The 23323-nt window shown below is 36.6% G+C and overlaps 1 protein-coding gene across 1 annotated transcript in view; it reads left to right on the plus strand.

The window, feature by feature from the left end:
* The first annotated feature begins 357 nt into the window (after positions 1 to 357).
* NDST3 (N-deacetylase and N-sulfotransferase 3) overlaps positions 358 to 23323 on the plus strand; it is a 213106-nt gene continuing 190140 nt past the window's right edge. The window contains exons 1-2 of the mRNA XM_025385288.1: positions 358 to 605; positions 20109 to 21244. Coding sequence (XP_025241073.1) covers positions 20264 to 21244 — 981 coding nt within the window. The 5' untranslated portion in view covers positions 358 to 605; positions 20109 to 20263. The remainder of the gene's footprint in view (positions 606 to 20108; positions 21245 to 23323) is intronic.

Consider the following 23323-nt stretch of genomic DNA (forward strand, 5'->3'; position numbering starts at 1 on the left):
GGCGGCACCTCGACCAGACAAGTTTCTCGCGGCTTGGAATGAGGGAGTCGTGAAACCGACCCTCGTTTTATTTAACCAGCTTTTTTTCTCCTGTTTTAAATAAGTTTATTTAGACAATGGAAAGAAAAAAACAAACATCCTCTTGAGTGACTGTGGGTTAGTAAATATAATCCTCAAAGTTTTTCATGGTGTGGTTATTTGATTGCGCATATTTATTAACCTGTTAACTCTTCCGCTAGTCAGAAAATTGACATGTAAAATATTCTTTGAGGAACGTTTCAAGTTTGCTGTTGTATTCGGGCATCCTGTTATTTATCAGCTTAGTTAGCATCTGTCTTCCCCCAAGTGGTACCAAAGCCGGTCCCTTGGCGACGGATCTTGCATGTGACACTCTTGCCCTCTAGTGCCTCACCAGCTTGGTAGCAGTTTGATGGCTAATATTAATAAGATGTTACATAACATGAGAGTACTGGGCCAGGACTGGTGTTGCTGCCACTTGTAAAGTCAAAAAGCCTGAGCCGATGGTAGCGAGTGGTACTGTTTCCGTTTCTTTTCCATCTATTGCAACTTTCTCAAGCATTTTCAGCTCTGAACTTTAATTCCAGGTAAGTGTATTTATTTATTTATACTGTGCATTAATGCCTCACTCATAAATGTAGGGGCTTTTAAGAGATAACAACTTTGTTTTCAAATAATCTAAAAATTTCAAGATTGAACAAGTGCCTCATTTTATTCTTGAAGAAGAAATATAGAGCATTTTGATTAAATTAAGTGAAACAAAGGACCATCTCATTCAGGGATGATTGTAAAGCTTCCGTTCCGTAAAATTACAGTACTAAAGAAATGACCTTTTGTAATTGTTTAAGATATTCACCAGCTTATAATGATTCTGAAGTAGATTTGTTTAACAGATCACATGTCTGTTGCCTTGACAGAATTTTATAAGGAACATCAGAGACTTAAAACTAAGCTACCTGCCTATCTACACAGTAATGATCCTCAAAAGGCTTTCTATTTGATGCAGTTTATAGACACTATTTAAAACTATACAATTAATAAAATTAAATGGAAATGGAAAGAATCACTCTAGGTATCAAATATACAGAAATTTTAAATATAAAGAAAATAGATATATCTTCTATTTAATATATCCATTTTGTGGGGGCAAGTGAAAGCAGAGTGACATCTTTAAAGGGTTTACTCAGATCCTTTTTCAAATAGTTTTTCTAATAGCTGGATGCTGTTTAAACATCAGAGTTATTTAATGTTGAAAATGTATTAGTATCTATATTCTTTATAAATGTATTTAAATATAGCAACATATGTAATCTGGAAGAGTTTAGAAGAAAACACTTCTAGACAATGCAAACAGCTACATTCTTAATACATTTGTATTAAATTAAAATACAAATCAAATATTGAGATGGGTGCAACTGATCTGGGACACACTCTTTTTTTTTTTTTTCTTTTTCCCTTAGAAAATATCATATTATCAACTACTGAGCAATGCTGTTCACCACCAGAGAGCAGAATGATATGACAGAGAAACTCTAGAATATCCGATATTCAGCTGAAAGGAATTTTTTTTTTCCTTTTTCTTCATCCATAGCCTTCTATCAATATTATATTTGAGATGGAGATTTCAAATATAAGTTTGAAAGAGGCTCCTTTTAAAAATAGTACTGAACATAAAAAGAGGCTTGCCTAAGAGAAGCTCTTTTTTAAAAAATTTCTCTGGTTAACACAGTATCTTCCATTTCTAATTTTGTTATTGTTTTTCTTTATCACCTTGATGGTAAAACAGAAGATTTGTTTCTTTGTGTAAATAATGTTAATTATAAGCTTGTCACATGAGTTAATTTTCTTCATAGTCTTTAAAATGAAGGATCCTCACATTACTAAAATGTTTTAGATAAAATAAAACTTATCTCTTTCTGGAGATATTTATTATAGTTTAGTTTGGTGGAGTTATATATGCCTTCTCTTTTAATTAATTTTCTTGAGAAAAGCATTATTTCTGATCATTGCAGCAAATATTAGAGTAATTTTTGGTGTAACTGAAAAGTTTGTTAAAAAATATACAGTAGAAGAGATAAGCAGGCATTGGAGGTTCTTTTTCTAAGCCATATGTTCTGCTAAAGAAGTTATTATAAGCTAAAATGTAACTATTTGTCTACCTGTCATTTCAAAATTTTAAAACTGTAAAGAAATTACAGTCTTTTTCTTTTAATCTTGGGACTCTGATTATATGACTTCCTTGAAACCTGGTTGAGTTTCAGCTGCTTTTTGGTGATTAGAGTCAATTTCTAAACTTAAACGTGCATTTATTAAGATGCAAAATAATTTTTTAAAACTACATATAAATACTTTGCGATTTATATATACTATAAAACCAGGGAAATTAAATTAAGGTTAAAAACACTATTCTCAGCTAAATGAATGCCTTGAATTTCTAATTGCTTCACAGTTCAGACAGTAAGGGAAAACAGTGGAAGTTTACTTTCCCTGTGCTATGTCTATTATAAATGAGCATTCATACTGAAATGCATGAACTCTGAACACCTGTCCAGATTAGGGAATGCTGCCAGGCCACAAAAGTAACGACCTATATTATAAAGATAATTAGTCTGAACAATGCTCAGAACTATTTTATGACTGAAGTTTCTCTTAGAATAGTAAAGGGTGATTTTAATATTTCTTTGTTTGTCTGTTTGTTTATAGTAAAAAACTATACTCTTAGATACCTGGATATCACAATGAGTGATTTATTCTTTCATGTTACTCTGAACATTTTCATTGATTTCATGTAAGTTATAGAACAAGAAAAAAAGTAGTCAGGACCTACTACAATTAATTAATGTCTGTAATAAATCATTTCCCAAAATCTTCTACAAATTACTGAGGGCTATAATTCTGGATTATCTGTTGCCAAATAAGAGCTTAAAAATAAATTATTGCAGTCCTATCGTAAAACTTTTAAGCATCTCAATGGTGAGTATCCATTGTACATACATTTCATTGCTGAATGTTTTTGTTTCATTCAAGTATTTGAAAATAACACGAAAGTAGACCTAAATTCTAGGCCTGGCTCTGCCAAGAGAGGAGTGGCCTTGAACAGCTCCCTTGCTGGCTCTGGGGCTTGATTTCTTCACCTGAAAAACGAGGATTCCAGAGACCCTTTTTTATCCTGTTTGTTCAGCATTTTAGAAATCACTCTGGAGGACAGAACGAAGACAGATAAGAAAACATCAGTAAATAATACAAAGTTTAACTTGATGATAAGTACTACTGTCTAGATTTTTGGTAGTAGGGATGTTACAGTTTATGCTCGTAGAATGGTTACCTTGTACCAGGCCCTGTTCTACTTTACATATTAATTTTTAGCTCATATAACCTTCACAAAGATTATTTAAGGCAAATATTATTCCTACTTCACAAATGAGGAAATTGAGGCACTGAGAGGTTACCTACCTGCCTAAGATCACATCCTTGGAAAGTGGTGAAGCTGGTATTCAGTTTGAGTCTGGCTCCAGCACACATTCCTTTAACCATTATACTACATTGTCTCTCTGTAGGTTTCAAATATTTGTTCTTGATATGCCTCTTGATGTAATAGAGGCAATCCATATACCACTCCAACAATCTCCACCACTTCCCTTACATATGAAATGTTCATTCATTCACCCAGGAGGTATTTACTAAGCATCTACTTTTGTGCCAGGCATAAAGCAGTCCACAGGACAATTAAACGTGATGCCTTCCCTAGTTAAGTATATATGGTCTAGTTCAGGTGATTTCTTTGTCTTCTTTTGCTACCCCTGTTAGGTTGAGTCTCACTTGTTCCAAAAAGTGCCCAAGGTAACAGAAGAATAATTTACCTGACTCTTGTATTGATGTGTCCACAGAATAGAAAGTAATAGAACCTTCAACCTCCTCAAGACTCCCTATATCGTATTTTTCATTATTCGTCTCTACTCTGTTTGCATCATCTTCTCTCTGCAGATTGGCTGTCTTTCCTTCTCTGGTTCATGTAACCTGCCCTAAAACATAGCCAACACTGACCTGTAACTTTACATCTTATGGTCCAGGCAACCAATGAGAGGCCAAGTTAACACTCTCTTGTTCCCATGAGTCTAATGAAGGACAAATAAAAGGTTTGGATTAGATCCTAAAAGCTGCATTGTCAGCACTCATACATGTCATATGTGAGCATGTGTGACAGAATATGTCGGCATGTTTTGATACATGCATTCTGGTCCAATCTTAGAGGGTAAAGGCAGACATTTTCCCCCTTCAGTCATATAGGGCAGAATAAACAGCAAACAGCAGTGGGGTGGTTTTCTTCTCTTGCATCACTGGATGGCATAACAGTGAGGGAGGTGAATAAAATATAGTCTTCCCTTCATAATTTCTAATACAAAGACGGAGGGAGAATGACAATAGAAAGTCATTTTCCATTTAATGTACCAAACAAAGCTAATGCCCTCAAGTGCAGCTTTTCTCCCATCCATCTTTTAAAAATTACAGTTCTAGAGACGGAGTGTATTCTTGGTCATACTCCATGTAAATCAGCTTCTTACTTGCCTACCACAGCAGGGTTTAATTAACATGACACAATTTCACACATTCTTTCCCGAAGAAAAGCTTGCTCTTGTCAATTTTCAATATTATTACTAAATTACTTTTAGCAAATCCATGTATTTGAGGCCTCCCACTGCATTTTTCGACATTATAAAATATAGTTTTATAATTCATTCCTTTTTCAGAAAAGGGAATATTGTTCAAGATCTTTTAAATATCTTTCATTTATGTTAGAACCTGAAGCTCTTTAGTTATTAATACTCATTTTCCAGATGGTAATCTTTTTTCACTTTTCTTGTACTGCCAACTTTAACATGATTCTATTTCATTTAGAAATTGATTTTTACTTTGGGATGATGGTGGGTGTTAGTGGAAGAGAAAAGATAGGTTACATTGACAAGCAGGCACTTCCCCTTGCAGATATTGCAATACTTTGCAAAATGTATGTTTGTATATATTGAGTTCTTTCACTATGTTATGGAATTGTCTGTGATTCCAAAAACTAATTCCTTCCTCTGCCTTTTGTTAATGGCAAATAATTAATGGCTAATATTTGCTTGGTGGAGTCTTTTTAAAAACAGATGCATTGCACAGCAACTGTATTCACGCTGAATTCTGAAAAATCTCAGAATGGAAAAAATAAGTAGTTGAGTAAATTTCGGTGAAAAGCACATCCTGGATATGCCTGATTTATGGCTCTGATCAAGGTGGTCACTGCTATTCGCAATGTTTATATTATCGCCTTGACTGTTTGAGGCCGGTGTGACTGATGAAGGTAGCCGTTCATGCAAGATGGTTTGACTTAAATATTGCCCTAGTTTGTGAGTGCCAGCTGCTATTTGTAAAATTTAGTAGAGGCCTTTTTCACTCATTCAACAAATATTCAATAGGCTGTTCTCACTTCAAGCACTCTATTAGACATTTAAAATATAGAAGTGAACAGGACGAGTACTTACAGATGCTTCCAAGCTACGGAGAAAAATTGCGTAACTAATTATAACAGAAAATCACGTAACTAATTATAACTTTGGAACACACGACAGAGGTAAAGTAGAGAGTGATGTGAGAATGTGTGACAGGGAGGTCTGACAGATCAGGAGGATCAGGGAAGACTTTTGTGAGGCAGGGATATTTATACTTAGAACCATAGGATTTGGAAGATGAAACCAGATGGGGAAGTGGAGAAAAAACTTTCAGACAAAGGTGACAGCATGTAGAAAGACCCCGAGACAGAAAAGAGATTATCTTTTTTGGGAACTGAAAGAGGACCCACTTGCCTGGAACTTAGAAGGGAGAGTATCATGTAACCAGGCCTGAGAGATAAAAGTGGGAAGCATGCCACACAGGGTCTTGTGGGACATGTACAAGAATATGAATTTTAACCAGCAAGTGAAATAAGCGGCCATTGATAGGATCTCAGCTGGAAAGAAGCAACAGAGATCCACTTTGATGCTGCATTGAGAAAATGGTAGAAGGAGCCAAGAACATCTGTGGTGAGATTAGTTGCTGCAAGTAAAAGAAGGTGTTAAGGATGCACGTAGGTGATTGTGGGACCATGAGGATGGTTTTAGCGGAAAGATCATACATTCAGTTTTAGATAGGTTAAGTTTGCTTGTGACATGATTCTAGTGGAGCCAAATAGTGGCTGGAATATAATAAGAAAGGGCACAGTCGATGTGAGTTGTTGTTGCTATTATATCAAGTTGATAGTTCAATATAAAATCCTAGAGCTTAGAGGAAGGAGGTCTAAGTTACGAATGAACATTCGGAATTTACTAGAGTGTAGATGGTAATGAAAACCAAGAAGTATATGAGCTCATCTAAGGAAAGGGGGAGGGGTGAAAAGAAGCCCAAGGACATGGTGCTGGTTATGCCTCTGATTGAGCCTTTCTTTGTCCTAAGATCCATCTGACTTTAGACCTCTGCACTAAGGGTGGGCTTATATGCTTCCCACAACTCTGCTTAAGCTAAAATGCTCATAGCTGTCCCTTTATGAACGCTTAGTGTATGAAATGTCATTGGTCATCTTCAGGATATTTCCCTCATTTCCTGTGATATTTCTACTATCATCATCATAGCAGATGAATTTTGTTTGTTCATTGTATGTGCCAAACACTATTATAAGAGTTTGATTTTTGTTGTTGCTGTTTTTGAGACAGGATTTTACTCTGTCGCCCAGGCTGGAGTGCAGTGGTATGATAATGGATCACTGTAGCCTCCACCTCCCAAGCTCAAGCGATCCAACCACTTCAGCCTCCCAAGTATCTGGGACCACCTGCCACCATATCCAACATATATATGTCTGAAAATATATATATATATATATATTTTATATATATATATATATAAAATATTATATTTTTTGTAGAGATGAGGTTTTGCTGTGTTGCCCAGGCTGGTCTCCACCCCTGAGCTCAAGTGACCTGCCCACCTCAGCCTCCCCTTGTGCTGGGATTATAGGGGTGAGCGACTGCACCCAGCCTCTAAGAGCTTTAACCCTCATTAAAATCCCCTTAGGAGATATCACAGTAGCCCATTTGCTTAGAAGGAAACTGCAGCATCCAAAGTTAATAGCTGCCCAAGATGCATTTCCTACTTGTTCCTAGCATGGAAGGATTGCGTTGCAGTTATCTTCCCAGGTGTATGGTATCTTTGATGCAGACTGTTGGAGTTCATATTTCAGTTCTACCTCTACTAGCTGTGACCTCATGGCAGGTTACTTCGCCTCTAAAGGGTCCAACACAATTTCAGTACCTATGTAAGTGTTTATTAATATTAGCTGCATTACTATTGTTATTCTGTATATTCCCATCTCATATTATTTCCTTCAGGATGCCTTATAGGAAATCTTGATGATGTAGTGACATTTATAACTTATCCAACCTTGTAACTTTCTTGAACCTATTTCAGAATGCCTGTCTAAGTGATTTGTTGATTTTTAAAATTTAGAATAGTTTCTTGATCACTCAGCATAGTCCTCATCATAGGTTGAATATGGAGCAGAATTCAATCACAACTGTCAGTTCTGTACTGCTGATCAAGACAATTGTGTCCATGGGAACTCTCTCACATGCAGGCTAGTATGCTTGTTCTGTACTTATTCAGAGTACCCTACTGACTATGCAGAAGTCTTCAATTTTCTATGTATTTTTTGAAAGCATTTCAAGAACATATTCATGGCCGGGCGCGGTGGCTCACGCCTGTAATCCCAGCACTTTGGGAGGCCGAGGCGGGCGGATCACAAGGTCAGGAGTTCGAGACCACGGTGAAACCCCGTCTCTACTAAAAATACAAAAAAAAAAAAAAAAAAAAAATTAGCCGGGTGCAGTGGCGGGCGCCTGTAGTCCCAGCTACTTGGGAGGCTGAGGCAGGAGAATGGCAGGAACCCGGGAGGCGGAGCTTGCAGTGAGCCGAGATCGCGCCACTGCACTCCAGCCAGGGGAACAGAGCGAGACTCCGTCTCAAAAAAAAAAAAAAAAAAAAAAGAACATATTCATCACTATACTGAAATGTTTACATGTTGATCTTGTTGGCTTTTAAAAGTATTTTCATCTCATTTCTTTTTAAAAAATTTGAAGAGTTACTGGGGGAAAAAAATGAGCCCTATGCCCTTGGAAATTTCAGTCTAACAAGGAAGACAGACATTAGACAAATAATACTGTTAATATTTCATAAGAGTTATGATAAAGTCTCCAAAGGGAGCCTGGTCTAAAGGGGAAGAATAGAGTTGGTCAGCAGAGGCTTTCCTGAGGAATTGGGTTTTTGTAGCACATTCAGATGTGCCTGTAACCTGTCAATTCCAAAGATTTTCTTGACTTTTTTTATTTGTCTATATCCAACTATTTTATATAACATTGTGATTTTGTTATCTAATCATGTATAACTTAGTCCATCTATCTATGTGAATCTGAAGTGTGCATCACTGAGTCAAGCCAATTTCCCCTCTTAGTTTTATGTTTCTATTATACTGGTATCTTTATCTTCTAGTCCCCAAGCCTGCTACAGCCCCTCAAGCATAATTTAACGGTAAGCATGTTCTTTTCTTCTTTCTTCCCAAATATTCCTCATTTCCACTGTCTCTCAAAACCACCTTAGTCTGGACCTATACCACCTCACACATGGATTACAGCAGCAGCCTCTTAGCTGAGACTGTCTTGACTCTGCCTACTTCTTCACTCTGCACAGTGTGGCATGTTCTCTCTCTGTTCATATTACTGCTGTTCATCATTCTGGGTGTCACTACTACACTAATCATCTGTAAACACTATCTTTATCAAATCCGTCTGTTCAAATGCACCCAATGCTCTTTATTTTCAAGTTCATACCCTTGTACTTCACAATCACTTCCAAGGACTTTCATTAATCTGCAGCACTCTTTTAATCAAATATTTTTTCCATTTTCAACCCAAAACATAGTATCCTATATTTTAGTTAATTTCACTCTGAGCTAAGCGCATTGTAACCATTTCATTTCTTCAACCTTGCCAGGGAGTTTTGCCTGGCATGTTGTCCCCATCCTCATATCCAAACCCAGTGCATCATGACATGTCACTTTCAAGCACCATGTCTCTTAGAAACTGCCACTGACTTTACTAAGCTTCACTAATCTCTCTGTGTGTGTGTCTGTCTCTCTCTCTCTTCTGAAACCTGTAACAGATAGTCTATACTGCATAAATCACTATTTATTATGTACAACATACTGTTGGCTGCTGTTTCACAAGTCTCATTTCCCTTAATAGAGTCCGTTCTCTAGGGGAAAGAATTATTCCTAATATCCTAATATACTTCTGTGGTGTCCACAGTACTTACTACAGCACTAATTCCAAAGTAGGTGATCACTAATTGTATAATGATAATTATTTTTGGTGGTTGAAGGTTTTATCTACCATAGATATTATGATATTAAATTTATCCCATGTTGGGATGCTATGATTATATTAACTTAACATTGAATGTGATAGTTATCTGTAACTTCAACAGATAAGTTAAAGCATTAGAATAAAGTAAAAGTGTCAAATTAACCCACAGGAGTAAGATGCCATTGTATTCCATTAATTCCACAAAAAGTCATTGCTCCTGGCACAAGTGGTGCAATGATAGACAAAAGAAAGGTATTATCTCAACCCTCTTGGAGCTTCCAGGCATACAGAGAGGCTGACTTTAAACAAAATTTTAATTATGGCAATAAGTACAAAGGAGATGTTCTTTTCACAAAGACCATGTATACCCACTGGTCTTATCAAGTTTGGAAAGTCAGAGAAGGCACCACAGGGCAATTGTGGCGAGGAGCTTAATTTTCCATATTCATCCATCTGCATGATGCCTCAAAAGTGAAGGGCTCAGGTGAAGTCTGTACCTTTGCCTCTGCCTACTGCTATGGTGCCACCTTCCACAGGAGGAGTGACAGCAATGGTTCAGTCCATCCTGAAGTTTTCAGAGCTAGCAGAAACATGGAAGAGAATGGGAAGTTGCTGTCCTTGGATGAGTTTGTAGTATGAATAGAAAGCTCTAAGAATCTGCACCAGAGACTGAAGTTGGCATGGCAAAGTGAGATGTGCAATTGAAAAAGGTTTGCAGAAAACAGGAGAATTTTAATATATGCATTTAAATATGTTAGACCAATTCCTCAGGGACATGCACTGGAATTTTCTTTAGCTTCAGAAGGAAACTTGAAGAGTATAATGGAAAAGAAATGTCCTTCAGCATTTTATAATGGCTAACAGAGAAGGTAACTTTGATAGATTCCTAATATCTGTCCTAAACAGTGAGAACATACACTCCTCACCACTCTGCCTCATCATAGGTAAAAATTGTATAAGTTACATGCCTTTCACTTTTGACAAAGGGAACAAATTATAAAACGCTACTATCTAAAATGGAAAATGTAGCAATACATTTTATATCTAGTCAAAAACACTTCACAGGTAAAATTGAAACACAGAAATGGGAAGATACGAGATTTTGTATTCTGCTGTTATGCTCCAGAATATTATAGTCATAAGCATGTACATAACTTTAAAAGTGCAATTACTTATCAAAATGAAATAACATAATTACAATGAAAACTCTGTTGTCCAGGTAAATTTTTATTTGCTTAAATATCATCTGTACCTATATCAGAACATTTAAAAGAGACCTCACATGGCATGCCAAATTCCCGTCCCCCTTTCTTTGCAGTGTTTGTAAGATTTGTCCCTTCCCTACAATTCCCCCTCACCTATGATGATTAGCAGTTTACAACTACATTGTAAGAAATGAGACTGCACTGGCCTGCCAGATCAACTCTTTAAGATTGCTCTATGATATTCTCCATGTTATTAATTCTTGTCCCAGAAAAATCTGTTATGTTATCCCCCTAATCAAGAAAAGTTGTGTGTCTCTAACAGAATACCATAGACTGGGTAATTTATAAACATTAACAATTTATATGGATCACAGTTCTGGAGATTTGGAAGTCTGAGAGCATGGTGCTGGCATCTGGTGAGGGTCTTCTTACTGTGTCATCTCATGGTAGAAGATTGAAGGACAGACAGCATGCACAAAGGGGCAAGAGAGCAAGAGCCAGCCAAACTTGCTTTTATGACACCCTTGAGATAAGTAACCCGCTCCCAAGATAATGACATTTATCTATTCATTAGGGAGGACCCCTCATGACCTACTCACCTCTTCTGAGGCCTCACCTCCCAACACTGTTGCATTGGGAATTAAATTTCCAGCACACAAACTTTTCGGGACACATACAAACCATAAGACCTTCCTACAGACTTTCACAACCTCTATACTCTCAAGTCTTATCATAATCTGGGTTACCCATACATAGTCAAATTTATTTTTTAAGTATTTCTCACTCTTTCCTCCCACTCGTTATTCATGATCCTTACCCAATTTTGTGCTCATTCCTGCCTCTGTAACATTCCCTCTATCTCAAATGTCTGTTCAAATTACTCCCATCCTTCAAGGCTCTACCCAAATCCTACTCCAAAGTACAGCCTCCCTACCCCCTGGAGCATTCCACAGACTCCCCCACTTGCCATGGTCTCTTTCTTCTCTCATCCTGTTATAGTCATTGTCTGTAACCCACAACCCTCACATTATTATCATTCTTGTCACTATCTCTGCTTTATAATTTAGAACGTTTTAAATAAATTCAGTCTGCTGAACATTTATATTTTAAATAGCAGGAGAGCTACCCCATAAATATTCGAATGCATGACATATATACCCTAAATATTTTAAGGAATGAACTCCAATATATAATTTAAAAGATAACACATTTATCTTGTAAATATAATATCCTATAAATATCCTACAATTCTAGTCTAGAACATTATGTTATTCATAAAGATAAACATATTGTTCAAAATATTGTTCATTATTTATGTCATAGAATTTTGCAACTAGAATGTTATTGGTGATCATTTATTCTAACTTCATCATTTCACTTGGTACAGGGGCCCAAATGACACAATGAATAAGAAGCAGATGTGCAGTAGACTCTAATCTTATGACAAACACTAAATACAGTATCTTTCACCTTTGCTTATGGTTGTACCAGCTAGCTTTTAGCCTGCCTTATGTACAGTCACAAGACCTATCTTAATTTTTTTTATACTCCATTATAATTTCTTGTAAAGTTCCAGGACCATAAAACTCTAATAAGCTTTTGCTCTAAGAAACACCCAGGAATTCCACAGGGGGAAGGCAAGATGGCCAACTAGATGCAGCAAAGAAGTGCTACTCCCACAGAGAAAAACCAAGGGTTTGAGTAAACCAACATAATTTGGACAGATCTCAAGAGAGAAAATGCTTAGATGGAGATGCAATGTAGATGCTGAAGCTGAGAAGGGAGAAGGCAGGCACAGGGTACTGGAATGCGTGGGCTAGTCCCTGGCCCTGAACAACCCCTGGGGAATAGGTTCATGATGGGACTGAGGGACTGCCCACCCTCACCATGGGCCTATGGGATGCTGGCTTAGAGGTCCTCGCAACCTCATGGACATTTGATCTGACAAGGGGATCTGATTGCAGAGTAGAGAAAGACAGAGCTTCATCCAGCATGAAACAGGGGACTTTGTACATGGTGCAGCTCTGGCAGAACATGGTAATAGGCGTCCATAACCCAGGTCTCCCCATTTCCCTCCAGAAACCTCTAGCCACAGCTGACCACTGGGCCAGAAGAAAGTAGAGCTGACTTCCCTGTGGAATTGGGTCATGTTTGTTCTGCAGGCCTTCCAGCCTGCCAGCCCCTCTCAGGGCCACACCCTAGCAACCCTGCAGGACCATATGCACAGTACAGCCTCTGTTGCCCAGCCCGGGTGCCTTGCTCCACCCAATTATATATTCCTGGTGGCTTGGGAGCACTTTGGATTCCTCAGAGCAGCCAGAATCCAATTCCAAGTGCCTGAGGGATGGAGCCCCAAGCCGATTAAAGTGCCCGAGGGCTGCAGCAGCCAGCTCAGTAATGCCAAGCCAAGTTCTGTGGCTGGCACTCAAGTGGGAGAGGAGCTCACACTCTCAAAGCACTGAGAGGAGTGAGACACCCATTCATGGGCTGGAGTGGGAGGGGCCATGCCTCCCTCCCCAGGACTGGCCGGGAAAGGTTGTCTCCCATCTACCTGCTGCAACTTCTGGCCAGGGAGTCCTGCAGCCCAGACCACCTAACAAAAGAAATGCAGACACAATGTCAGTGATCAGAGTGGCTCTCCCAAGTTCCAAGAGTGAACATGGTGAGGAAGTCACGTCTCTCCCTGCCCACTGCAGAGCACGGCTGCAAATATGAGAAATACAGAGGAGCCATGCAGCTAGACAAGAGGCTATCTACTGCCTATTACTCTTCAGCATCATCTACTGGATCCCAGCCCAAACTACAATGCCAAAAATATTTTGCTACTATACACTCCTGTGAAACCAAGAGCAAGAATTCAGCCACAAATAAAGGCCCTGTAGAGAGGCTTGGGCATGTGAAAACATCCAGAAACAAATCCAACTGAAGTACTCAAATTACATCATTGTTAAAGAAACACTGGACTTCTTAGATGCAAAAGAATCATGGTAAGAACTCTGGCAATTTGAAAAGTCAGAGTGTCTCCTTATCTCCAAATGAATCCACCAGCTCCCCAGCAGTGGTTCTCAACCAGTCTGAAATGACTGAAATGACAGACACAGAATTTAGAATCTGGATGGCAAGAAGGGTTGAGATTCAGAAGAAAACTGAAACCCAATTCAAGGAATTTATTTATACTATCCAAGAGATGAAATATGAAATATCCATTTTAAGAAAGAATTAAACTGAATTAGTAGACGTGAAAAATTCAGTATAAGAATTTCATAATACAATTAGAAGTATTAACAGCAGATTAGACCAAACTGAGAAAAGAACTTCAGAACTTGAAGACTGGATCTTTGGGCCAACTCAGTCAGACAAAACTAAAGAAAAATAGTTGTTAAAAATGAACAAAACCTCTGAGAAATATAAGTTATGTAAAGACACCAAATTTTTGATTCATTTGCATCCTTGAGAGAGAAGGAGACAGAATAAGCAAGTGGGAAAATATATTTGAGTATATAGTCCGTGAATCTATTTCCCTAATCACACTAGAGAGGTTGAGTTGCAAATTCAGGAAATACAGAGAACCTAGGCTGCATACTACGTGATATGACCATCCTTAAGGCACTCAGTCATCAGATTTACCAAGGTCAATGCAAAAGAAAAAATCTTAAAGGCAGCTAGAGAGAAGAATGGTCAAGTCATGTACAGAGGGGACCCCATTAGGCTAGCAGCAGACATTTCAGCAGAAACATTACAGGCAGACAAGATTGGGAGCCTATTTTTAGCATTTTAAAAAACAAAAATTCCAACCAAGAACTTCATATGGCACCAAACTAAGCTTCTTAGGAGAAAAAGATAGAAAATCCTTCTTAGACAAGCAGATGCTGAATGAATTCATTTCAACTAGACCAGCCTTACAAGAGGTTCTTAAGGGAGTGCTGAACATGGAATTGAAAAGCAACACCTGCTACCACAAAAACACACTTAAGCACATAGCCTGCAGGCACTATAATCCACCTAGACAATCAAGTCTTCATAACAACCAGCTAACAACATGATGACAGGACCAAAATCTCACAGATCAATACTAATCCTGAATGTAAATGAGCTAAATGCCGCACTTAAAAGACACAGAGTGGCAAGGTAGATGAGAGGACAAGACCCAACCATCTGCTGTCTTCATGAGACAAATTTCACATGTAATGGTACCCACAGGCGCAAAGTAAAAGGATGGAGAAAGATCTACTGTACAAATGGAAAATACACAAAGATCAGGAGTGACTATTCTTATATTAGATAAAACAAACTTCAAACCAATAACAATTTAAAAAGACAAAGAAGGGCAATACATAACGATAAAGAGTATAATCCAACAACAAGACTTAACTATCCTAAATATATATACACCAAACATTGGAACACCTAGACTCATAAAACGAGTTCTTCTTCACTCACAGCAAAACTTAGACAACTACACAATAATAATGAGAGACGTCAACACCACACTCACAATATTAGACAGATATTCAAGGCAGAAAACTAATAAACTCTGGACTTAAACTTGTCACCTGACCAACTAGATCTAATAGATATCTACAGAACCACTCCACCCAACAACCACAAAATATACATCTTTCTCATCTGTACATAAAACATATTCTAAGATTGACCACGTGTTTGTTCATGAAGCAAGTCTCAATAAATTTTAAAAAACTGAAATCATACCAACAACATTCACCAACCTCAGTGCAATTAAAAAAATCAATTCAAGAAGATCTCTCAAAACTACACAATTATATGGAAATTAAACAACTTGCTCCTGAATAACTCCTTGGTGAACATCAAAATTAAGGCGGAAATCAAAAAATTCTTTGAAATTAATGAAGATAGGGACACAACTTACCAATATCTCTGGGATGCAGCTAAGTTAGTGTGAAGAAGAAAGATTACAGCATTAAATGCCTTCATCAAGAAGTTAGAAAGATCTCAAATTAACAATCTACCTTTGTACCTAAAGGAACTAAAATAAAGGAACAAACATACCCCCACAGCTGGCAGAAAAAAATAAATAACATTAAAGAAGAATTAAATGAAACTGAGATGCCAAAATCCATATAAAAGACCAATGAAACCAAGAGCTGGTTCGTAGAAAAAAATAAACAAGACTGATAGTCCATCAACTAGAATAACAAAGAAAAATAAAGAGAATATCCAAAAAAGAACCATCAAAAATGACAAAGATAACATTACAACTAATCCCACAGAAATAGAAGCATCCTTAAAGATACTATGAATATCTCTACTCACATGAATTTGAAAATCTAGAGGAAATGGATAAATTCCTGGAAACACAATCTCCCAAAACTGAATCATGAAGAGATTGAAACTCTGAAAAGACCAATATCAAGCTCTGAAATTGAATCAGTAAAAAAAAAAAAAAAAAAAAACAACCTACTCACCAAAAAAGCACTGGACCAGATTGATTCACAGCCGAATTGTACCAGACATACTAAAATGAACTAGTACCAATCCTACTGAAATTATTCCCAAAAAAAATTGAGGAGAAGGGGCTTCTTCCTCACTCATTCTGTGAAGCAAGCATCAGCCTGATACCAAAAGCTGGCAGAGACACAATGAAGAAAAAAAACTCAGGCCAATATCTCTGATGAACATAGATTCAGAAATTCTCAACAGAATACTAGCAAACCAAATCCAGCAGCATATCAAAAATTTAATAGGCCACAATCAGGTCAGCTTTATTTCTAGGATGCAAGGCTGTTTCAACATATGCAAATCAATAAATGTCATTTACCACATAAACAGAATTAAAAGCAAAACCATATGATAATCTCAATAGATGCAGAAAAGCTTTCAATAAAATCCAACATACCTTCATGATAAAAACCCTTAACAGTCTAGGCATTAAAAGAACATATCTCAAAATAATAAGAGACATCTATAACAAACTCACAGTCAGTGTCATACTGAACAGGCAAAAGTTGGAACCACTACTCTTGAGAACTGGAAGGAGATAAGGATGCCCACCCTTACCACTCCTATAGCACTGGAAGTCCTAGCCAGAGCAATCAGACAAGAGAAAGAAATAAAGCATCCAAATAGAAAAAGAAGTCAAACTATTTCTCTTTGCTGATTATATGATTTTATACCTAGAAAATGCTAAAGATTCTGCCAAAAGGTCCTTAGAAGTGATAAATGACTTCAGGAAAGTTTCAGGATAAAAAACCAATATACAAAAATCAGTAGTGTCCTTATACATACATCAATAATGTCAAAGCTGAGAGTCCAATGAAGAATACAATCCCATGTACAATAACCACAAAGAAAATGAAATACCTAACAATACAGCTAGTCAAGGAGGTAAAAGATCTCTACAAGGAGAACTAAAAAATTCTGATTAAATAAATCAAAGACAATACAAATAAATGAAAATACTTTTCATGCTCATGGATTAGAAGAATCAGTGTCATTAAAATGGACATGATTCTTAAAACAATTTAAAGATTCAACACTACTCCTATCATATTACAAATGTTATTTTTAAATAAATAGAAAAAAAAAACTGTTCTAAAATTCACATGGAACCAAAAAAGAGCCCAAACAGCCAAAGCAATTCTAAGCAAAAAGAACAAAGCCAGAAGCATCACACTACCTGACTTCAAACTATACTACAAAGCTACAGTAACCCAAACAGTGTGGTACTGGTACAAAAGCAGACACATAGACCAATGGAACACAATAGAAAACTCAGAAATAAAGCCACACACCTACAATCATCTGGTCTTTGGCGAGGCCAACAAAAGCAAGCAACAGGTAAAGCACTCACTATTCAGTAAATGGTGCTGGGATAAATGACTAGCCACATGCAGAAGAATGAAACCGGACCCTTACCTTGTACCATATACAAAAATTAACTCAAGGTAATTTGCCTAGTCTGTAATCCTAAGCAAATTAAGTAAGCAAATTGATTCAAATGCAGGACATCAAACTATAAAAATTTTAGAAGCAAATCTAAGAAATACTGTTCATTATGTCAGCCTTGGCAAAGAATTTTTGGCTGAGTCCCCAAAAGCAATTGCAACGAAAACAAAAGTTGACTAGTGGGACCTAATTAACCTAAAGAGCTTCTGAACAGCAGAAGAAACTATCAGCAGAGTAAACAGACAACCAACAGAATGGGAGAAAATATTCACAAAGTATGCATCCAACAAAGGTGTAATATCCAGAGTCTACAAGAAACTTAAACAGATCAATAAGAAAGAAACAAACAACCCCCTTTAAAAACAGGCAAAGGACATGAGCAGATGTTTCTTCAAAGAAGCAATCAGGCAAGAGAAAGAAATAAGGCATCTAAATAGAAAAAGAAGTCAAATTATCTCTCTTCACTGATGATATGATTCTATACCTAGAAAATGCTAAATATCCTACCAAAATAGTCTCTTTATTAAAAGACATACAAGTAGCCAACAAACATGAAAAAATGCTCATCATCACTAATCATCAGAGAAATGCAAATCAACACCACAGTGAGATATCATCTACACCAGTCAGAATGGCAATTAGTAAGAAGTTAAAAGATAACAGATGCTGGTGAGGCTGCACAGAAAAAGGAATGCTTATACACTGTTGGTGGGAATGTAAACAAATTCAGTCACTATGGAAAGAAGTTTGGAGATTTCTGAAAGAACTTAAAACAGAGCTATCACTTGACCACGGATTCTGTTACTGGGTATATGCCCAAAGGAAAATAAATCATTCTACTAAAAAGATGCATACACTTGTAGGTTTATCACAGCACTATTCACAATAGTGAATAAGTGAATAAGGTAAAGAATCAAACTAGATGCCAATCAAGAGTGAATTTGATAAAGAAAATGTGGTACAAATATACCATAGAATACTATGTGGCCATAAAAAAGAATGAAGTCATGTCTTTTGTAGTAACATGGATACAACTGGAGGACATAATCCTAAACAAATTAACTCAGGAACAGACAACTAAATACCACATGTTCTCACTTATAAGTGGGAGCTAAGTACTGAGCACACATGGACATATACACAAGAACAACAGACACTGTGGACTATTAGAGGGAGGAAGGAGGACATACATGGTGGAAAAACTACCTATCGGTTACTGTGCTTACTGCCTGGGTGATGAGATCGATACCCTAAATGTCAGCATCCCGCAGTATCCCCAGGTAGTAAACCTGCATGTGTAGCCTCTAAAATAATGGTTGAATTTTTTTAAAAGGAAAAGAATTCCTTAGGTGCCCAGGTAAATCCAAGCATGGCTGTACATTATTTTGGATTTGACTAGCCAGGAAATATGTGTTTGTTTCCCATTAGTTCAACTAGCCGAGAAAAAATATTGTTCAGTTGACAGAGATATATACACAGTTTGCTTAAGCTTCATGCACTCAAAATACTCTTAACAGTAAATCTGTATCAGTGTGCTGTGATACCAGAGGAAGTGTAATCCTAATAAATGTAGATCACCCAAATAAAAAAAGAAGCACCCATGTTTCTTTCGTATTATTTTTCAAAGTTACTAAATATTCAAAGGTTACTAAGACTTGAAAGGGATTTCAAATTATTGCATAACAAAGTGTTTCATGAAGTCTCAGTTGTCTTCATTACATTTTTAAAAACATTTCTGGAGTAGTTTTTCACATAATTACAAAACTCCTTCTCAAAAAGTGGAAATAGAATGGCATATAAAGTAAATCAATAGGTAAATATGCTCTTCTCCAAGAGTATATGATTCCCAATGGTCTCACACCAGATTTGCAGAAACCCTGAGAAGTATTTTATTCCTAATATTTATCTTACCACATGACAGTTTTGATTTTTGGAAAATGCAACTATGAAAATATGCAGTTCTAAAATAATTAATTGCATTGTGGGGCCATATATGCATTTTGAAAGGGCTATTCTAATGAGAGCAATTATCGTAAGGTTGTTTCTCTAATGAATGTAAAATGCATATACAATGATAAAATTGACTGTGCCAATGACTTTGCAGAAAAGAAAAAAACATGTTTTAATTGTGGCATAAACATTCAGTATCTGTAATTAAAAACAAACAGCTTGAGTGTGTATTACATAATGTATAGCCAGATAGCAAGAAATGGCAGTGTATGGCTTAGGTGACCGCTCTGTGGTCTTTGTTCTATACTATCTATAGAGTTTGATGCAAAGCACAGTGAATATCATGAAATTTCCTGTTAGCCCAAAGTCTTTTTTGTACTAGGGATAGAGGGCTCAATGGACCCCTTTTCCTCTTTCTATCAGTCCCATGTCCTCACGCAGATCTGGGAGAAGAAAAGGGAGGGCTTCAAATTTACTATATACCAGTTCATCTGCCAAATACTCTGCCACTTATGCTAGTCAACAAGATAAAAACTTGCTTATTATAATGCTGCAAACTGACTGTTTTATATTCTTTTCTATTTTTCAGGTTGTATTTTCTGTGAGTCCTGATCAAGTGATACAAATGAGCTGCAATGGTGACATAAACTCTTGACTGAGACTGGGAAAGTAGCCGGAACACCATCTTTTCTTTTAATTTTTTATGGTGCTTCTATTGGCATAGTTGGGGAAAGTACCTACAACATGAGTTTTATCATGAAGCTTCACAGACACTTTCAAAGAACAGTCATTCTGCTTGCCACTTTTTGTATGGTGAGCATTATCATTTCTGCTTACTACCTGTACAGTGGCTACAAACAGGAAAATGAACTCTCTGAGACGGCTTCAGAAGTTGACTGTGGTGACCTCCAGCACCTACCATATCGGCTCATGGAAGTGAAAGCAATGAAGCTTTTTGATGCCTCAAGGACAGATCCCACAGTCCTAGTATTTGTAGAGAGCCAGTACTCATCTCTTGGTCAAGACATCATTATGATTCTAGAATCAAGTAGATTCCAGTATCACATTGAAATTGCCCCTGGAAAGGGAGATCTCCCAGCACTTATAGACAAAATGAAAGGCAAATACATTCTCATTATTTATGAGAATATTTTAAAGTATATAAATATGGACTCCTGGAATCGAAGCCTTCTAGATAAATACTGTGTAGAATACGGTGTGGGTGTCATTGGATTCCACAAAACTAGTGAGAAGAGTGTACAGAGCTTTCAGTTAAAAGGTTTCCCTTTTTCCATATATGGAAATCTTGCAGTAAAAGATTGTTGTATTAATCCTCATTCTCCATTGCTTCGTGTGACCAAATCTTCCAAGCTTGAAAAAGGTTCTTTACCTGGAACTGACTGGACAGTTTTTCAGATCAATCATTCAGCCTACCAACCGGTAATATTTGCCAAAGTAAAGACCCCAGAAAACCTTTCTCCTTCCATCTCTAAAGGTGCTTTTTATGCCACTATAATACATGACCTGGGGCTTCATGATGGAATTCAAAGGGTTCTTTTTGGCAACAACTTGAACTTTTGGCTGCACAAGCTCATCTTCATAGATGCCATCTCCTTCTTATCAGGGAAGAGGCTGACATTGTCCTTGGACAGGTACATCCTTGTGGATATTGATGATATATTTGTGGGAAAAGAGGGAACAAGAATGAACACCAATGATGTAAAGGTAAGGCTCTATTTTCTCAAGTTTCAAAGTTCAGTTCATCTCCCAGCAGGGATACAACTATCCCAGTTTGTACTACAACTGGGTTACCCAGGACGTGGGATTTATTGGGAAAGTCTGGGCAATCTAGGATTATCACTCACCCTAAATCAACTAATAAGATTATATACTTCTATCTAAATCAAGAAAAATAAATATTTTACTAAAAGATTGAGTGTAGTAGGATCCTGAAATGGTTTTCTACATGTATTTACAACTAGAGTAGAAATCATTTTGTTTAATTACTGTCCATAAACTATCTACCTCAAAAAAAACTATTACTAATCTCAGACTTAGCACATTTAAATGTGAATTTGTCTTGATGATAATAAATATTTCCACAAATTTCAAGAATTACAGATCTCATAGTAGCAAGTTCAGATACTTTTGGAAGTCAAATATGCAATGCATTTTCTCTTATATTTTTCTGAAACTGAAAATCAGTACTACTAAATATGAAAATCAATGACTGTACAAGCATATTTATTCACATATACACATGAGGATTTAACTCGATTTCAGTGAACACTTCTGACACATATATGAAGCCAATCATGCTGCATTTAAATTGTATTACATTTCTTCTTGTGTAAAACTGTTGCCCTTAAACAGAAAACAATTATTTGAAATAGTTTGTCATTATTATGAGTTGATTGTGTTACATAAACAGCTGATTGTTTACTATTAAAACATTTTAAAAATTAAAGTTACCTACATTTATCTTAGTTTCCCATTCGAAATATCATAGGATTCTATGTCTGCTATGCTACATATTGATTTCTCATAAAAGTGAGACTTTTGATACATGGTTTTTATTCTACAGCTTTGACCTTTTGGTAGACTATCTAGAACCAAATCAGATAGCAAAAAATATATCTTGAAAACTTTGTTCTTTTCTCTAGTCACTAAGCATCTGGCAAATAATAGTAATGTTCATCACACTAGTTAAGTGAACCAAGAATACCAGAAGGACCATTAAATGTTACTGTAAGAGAGTGTGAAGACTGAAAAGAAAAAAAAACTTCCATATTCTTGGCATTATTTTAGTCTCTTCCTTTTAGCTAAATGGAAATTAATTAATAAAGAAGCTGTATTTAAGTTTCCATTAAGTCTTTGTATTTACTTTTGAAAATATAGCTAAATTTAAACCAAGCTGGTAGTTTAAGCATTTATTACATGTTTGAAGATTAGAAATAATACATAATTCTTCCATTTTTTTCCATTTCAAATGATTTTGGTGAGAAATGTTTTCAATATGAATATATTTCTGATGTGAAATTGTTTGAAACTGTCAAATACATTGTTATGGAAACTTAAAATATGGTAAATAAATCCCTGAGTTTTTTAATGTAGCCCCCCATTTCCCCTAATATTATACAAAATACAAAATGTCTTTGTGCTCCAGAAGTTAAGCCAGTTTTCAGGCGTATGAAAAATTAGAGGCTTATTGAACACATTAAAGAAAAGTTTGGCATGTGTACTTTATGACCTGCTCATATTTAGATAGAAATATATTTTCTAAACTACCTAAGGCTTTTAAAAATATATATGTTTTGAATAATCTGGGTTTTTAAATTACTTCTAAATTGCGTCTGTGATTGTGTCTCAAAACACTAATTTATTGCAGTCAGTTGCCCTGAAAGTATAAACAGTCATTCATGTATTCATTCTGTAACTAGTTATTAAGTGTGTACTACATGTGAAGCACTTTTTGGAACTTACAGATAAAATCTTGAACTGTAGTCCATTCCTTTAGAAGAGGGGCAGGGAAGAGTAGAGTCATAAGAAAGCACATTGTGCTGAGCATCTATCTGTTCAGTACTTAATATGGCTATATCCCATTCCAGGCACAGAGGCAGGCTTTAGGGATACAAAGATAAAGTGTCTCATGGGGGCGGTAAATAGGTAAATAGCTCGCAACATGGTAAGCACAATAACAAACATATCTACACAGTTTTATATAAATTATGTTGTGGGAAACACTACAGTGTGTGCTGTGTACCTGTAAGTATTAAGAATGTAGGACGGAGTTCGCAGGTAAGA

Source organism: Theropithecus gelada, chromosome 5, assembly GCF_003255815.1.
Source record: "Theropithecus gelada isolate Dixy chromosome 5, Tgel_1.0, whole genome shotgun sequence".
Classification (NCBI taxonomy): domain Eukaryota; kingdom Metazoa; phylum Chordata; class Mammalia; order Primates; family Cercopithecidae; genus Theropithecus; species Theropithecus gelada.